Source organism: Octopus bimaculoides, chromosome 13 (assembly GCF_001194135.2).
Source record: "Octopus bimaculoides isolate UCB-OBI-ISO-001 chromosome 13, ASM119413v2, whole genome shotgun sequence".
NCBI classification, from domain to species: Eukaryota; Metazoa; Mollusca; class Cephalopoda; order Octopoda; family Octopodidae; genus Octopus; species Octopus bimaculoides.
This window is the reverse complement of record NC_068993.1, coordinates 194588-199225: the sequence shown is the minus strand read 5'-3', so window position 1 is coordinate 199225 and position 4638 is coordinate 194588. Positions and strand designations below refer to the sequence as shown.

At 39.0% G+C, this 4638-nt stretch overlaps 1 protein-coding gene across 1 annotated transcript in view; it reads right to left on the bottom strand.

Annotated features, from left to right (window-relative positions):
- Window positions 1-4638, bottom strand: part of LOC106882836 (uncharacterized) — a 55259-nt gene that overhangs the window by 49328 nt on the left and 1293 nt on the right. Inside the window, exons 3-5 of the mRNA XM_052972562.1 lie at window positions 3242-3443; window positions 2035-2120; window positions 1464-1578 (exon numbers count right to left, since the gene is read on the bottom strand). Coding sequence (XP_052828522.1) covers window positions 1464-1578; window positions 2035-2120; window positions 3242-3443 — 403 coding nt within the window. The remainder of the gene's footprint in view (window positions 1-1463; window positions 1579-2034; window positions 2121-3241; window positions 3444-4638) is intronic.

Sequence of the window (4638 nt, the reverse complement as noted above, 5' to 3'; positions counted from 1 at the left end):
GCCGCTGGACTGGCTCCTGTGCAGGTGGCACGTAAAATAAACCATTTTGAGCGTGGCCATTGCCAGTACCGCCTGACTGGCCCTTGTGCCAGTGGCACGTAAAAGCACCCACAACACTCTCGGAGTGGTTGGCATTAGGAAGGGCATCCAGCTGTAGAAACTCTGCCAGATCAGATTGCAGCCTGGTGCAGCCATCTGGTTCACCAGTCCTCAGTCAAATCGTCCAACCCATGCTAGCTAGCATGGAAAGCGGACGCTAAACGATGATGATGATGATGATGATGACACTAAAGCTCTGTTGCACATGTACATTGAAACTTTCTTATTATTCCATTGTAGCTCTTGTGTCATAGCTTGTACTGGTGTTCCTTCCTAGACCTTTTATACATTTACTTGATAGAGGAAGGGTCCTGTCTGTTTTCTAGCTTACTAGAACCTTAGTCTTTGCTAAAAGTTAACCTTAAGGCCTTTTGTTTCCACACCTGGAATTTCTTTTCTAGTTCTGTTACAGAATCTGCTATAAGAGCAGGGGCTGCCAGTCTTGAATTCTTCTGTTGTGAATAGGAGGGGACTGAGAACCAAACCCTGATGAATGCCTACCTCTACACTAAATTCATCACAATACTCGTGGTTAACTCTCACCTTACTGACAGAACCTCTGTACATGGCTTGTACGGCTTTCACAAGCCACTCGTCTTCCCCTAACTTCCTCAGAGCCCACCATGTCATACAACAGAGAATTCTGTCAAAGGCTTTCTGTAAGTTAACAAATACCATTGGTTTATTCTTGGCCAAATACTTTTGCTGCAGTTGTCTGACTATATAGATAACATCAGCAGTGCTTCTCTGAGGCCCAAAGCCAAACTGCATTTCATCTCATCCGATTCTGCTCCTAATTAACTGGGCTATAACTCTTTCTGTCCCTTTCATGACCTGATCCAGCAACTTGATGCCTCTGTAATTACTTCTACCTGAGGCATCTCCTTTACCCTTGTGGCAGCTGACTATAATGCTGCTACACCAGTCATTGGGGATGACACCCTCCTGAATACCCTGATTAACTATTTGGGTGACTGGACTCTATCCTACCCAGCCAGATATTTTAAGTATCTCAGCAGTGACTCCTAATGGGTCAGGGGCTGTCCCTGTCTTCATATCCTTAATTGCCTTATCTATCATACAACTGTCAACACAAACAGCTAGTCCCTCTATTGGGTTCACATAGGGAAGACTCCCTTTCTCCCATGATGTGCTTCATGTTTTAATGAAATTTTCATTGTAATTCTATGAACTTGAAGATGGATATTTTTGTGGAGATGGTCTCAGGTGGATTGCTATCAAAAAAGGTTCATGCAATTTGATTTGTGAATCTAGTAAATTGATGAATGACAATAGAATAGAGGATCCTTTCTGAATATTAAGTTTATTAGATGACTGTCATAAAAACAAGAAATACAACTCACTAGGAATACTTTGATGAGGAGTTGCAGTATATCCTGTTTTAGCTGGAGATTTTAATCCCTTTGGCATACATAATTTTTCTGCTGCTTCAATCAAAGACTTAGCAGTACTTTTTACCTGGTGATCAAAGTAAAATTGAACTGTTATAATAAATCAGTCAATGTATGAAATAGAACAATTTTTCTTGTATTTTAAAAATTCTTTATTAATTTCCCCAGTAGGAAAAGAAAGGAGAGAAAGAGAGGGGTAGAGATATCGGATTAGAATGAGAAAGTGTGAAAGAGGATAAGTGCAGACGTGCTGAGACCATACTTTCAAAGTACAGTTGGGGGGGGGGGTGAAGAACACAGGTGAAATGGTAGAGAGGATTGGACTGATTGGGAAAGTGAGGGGGGGGGGTATAAAGGAGGAAGCTTCTTAAGAGTGTGAAGAAAGATGGTTAGCGACAGGATAGAGGTGACTGTAGCAAATGATTGTGAGAGATATAGGAGTGGTGTAGGGGACAACAGAGGTTTATGGTAGCATTGAGAGTGACAGCAGATAAGAAAGATGTAAGTATTTAGTAATTCTTACTTGTGTAATATTTGATTGATAATCTTGTTGTGTCTTCTCTGTGTTCTCCCCCAACTCTTCTTTACTGCTCGGGGCATTACTTTCAGCTATAAATTAAAAGACACGTAAAACACTACCAATGGACTCGTTTCTTATAATCTAATTGTCAATCAAATATCGTGTCATAAATTTGCATCATGATTATATTCTGATTTTTAAAATATAATTATTACAGGAACTTATTTAAATGACTAACCTAGCTCTAGATGAAGACATGTTCGTGTGTGTGTGTGTGTGTGTAATGCACTCAGGAGGGTAGTTAATCCAAAGAAATACAACACATACACATGCGCGCGTGCACACACACACATCATTTTTATATATATATATATATATATAAGCCGAATCACTTCCAGAACTGGAGAAGAAACTTCAGAGATGGAAGCAAAGTCTAAAATCAAAGGGCCTTAGAGTTAATCTGGCAAAAAACGAAAGTCTTAGTAAGTAGGAGAGCAGACAAATCACAAATCCCTTCAGGTAGATGGCTCAACTCAATCTGTAGTAAAGGTGTAGGTAGAAACTCCATAAATACACCTGGTGTTAACTATGAACACATGAGAGGTGCAGCAATATCAGAAGGTTAACAGGGAAAATAGTTTTTGTGTGTGGAAGGTGCACAGGTACAATTAATAGGAAAAATGTACAGAAAATAGACTCTATCAAATGCCAGGGGAAAAAACTATAAGTACTTGATAGCTTCCGTTACCTAGGTGACCAAGTCAGTAGCAGGGGTGGATGCTCTGAGAGAGTAGCTGCTAGAATAAGAATAGGCTGGGCAAAGTTCAGAGAGCTCCTACCTCTGCTGGTAACATCACCTGAACTATATATGACAAGAATCTTTTACTAGTTTCAGTCAGTGGACTATCAGTATGTTCATATTTTAATTGTTATTTTATTTTATCTTTTTTTAATAATGATTTTTGTGTCAATGAAGAAGCAGTGTACTTCTCCTGCATAGCCCCTCCCCATCAGCTAGGTGATACTGATATAGTTGATGCCAAGGAATTGTTATTCTGGGAGGGAAGAATTGGAGGAAAAGTTATCAGTGCAGGGTCTGATGGTGATGGTGGCAAAGTCAAGACTTCTTATCTATTCAAATTTGAAGTAAATTGATAACATATTGCAAAATAGTTACAAAAAACAAAAGAAATATTTTTGTTTTACTTACAGGTTTCAGACAACTTTTTCAGAAAAACTTTATATCTGGGTAATTTTTTCTTTTTTGTAAAAGATAAAGGTTTAACTTCTCCAGTTGAAGTAAGTATAACTGGTTTTTTATTTTTGCTTATAAAAGATGATAAAATGTGCTTTGACCTTGTACCAAATACCTTACATAGTTCACACTCATTTGAAGCTTTGATATTCATTGTCTGATAAAAGAAATAAAAGATTTTAATTGTTTAATTTATTTATTTGGCAAATGGATATTTCAGTGTTTTGCTATTTACTGATTTCAGTCAATGGCATTTTATGTCTGTTATGCAAACCATATGCCAGAAAAATGTCCCAGAGTAAAAGGCCAACACAAAATGGAACAAGATCCCAAGGGAGAGGAAGATCCTCATGAGATAATGGACAAAGGTTGCAAATCGCTTCAACCAATATTCCAAAAGAAGTTATAGAGTAGATAGATAAAGATAGATTTGGCTGGTCTATACGGTTACCTTGGGTTTCAGTCCATAAAGCACTTAGCTTTACAGTGTTTCTTCAAACCCTAAAACCTGTTGGCCAATGGCCCCTCTTGAAAATGGAAGAGGAAAAGACTTTGTTACTCTGTCAACAAGGGATTGCTGCTGTTGTTGTTATTGCTAGTGATGCTGCTGCTGTTGGTATTAATACTCCCAAAGACTGCTGCTGTAGCAGTCCTTGGGAAAGCTGCTGCTGCTACCACTTTAGCTTCGTAGATGACTCTTTCGGTTTTGCAATGGCCTCCCACTGGGATACCTCAGTATTCATATCAAACTTTTATTGTTTGAATGTGTCTTTTTTTGGCTTCAGTCAGCCATGGACATGCAAGATGCTCCTTTCCTTTTCCTTTCAAGCAATACCCCTGCTTCATGCTTTCTAAACTAACCGCACTCCCTAAACTACAAAGCACGATCCAAAAAGAGGTTGACATCATTGGGTGCATTTGCACTTGCAACTATTATTATCAGAGTGTGTCCTTCTCCCAGTCCTTGTCCAGACAAAGGTTAACCACAACAGCAGTGGAGGGTTTGAATTCAGAGTTACCTTCTCCAAGATAGATTGCCTTCACGACTTTCTTAAACATAGGAGCTTCATCCACCCCTTATATTTTTATACAAATACACACAAATATTGTCAGACGATTGAAAAGGCATGCCGAAAGACTTCATGGTGTGGCACCTGTCCCCTCTGCCAGCCAGCACAGCTGTACATTAGGCAACAAAATGGGCAAATCTTTGGCCAGGTTCAAAAGTCATACAACGGCCTCACATTGCATCACCAATGACTCATTTCAATGATTCTTTCTGGCAATGGCTTTACTCGTATACCAGAAAGCAGCTACTATATATATATATATATATATATATATATATATAT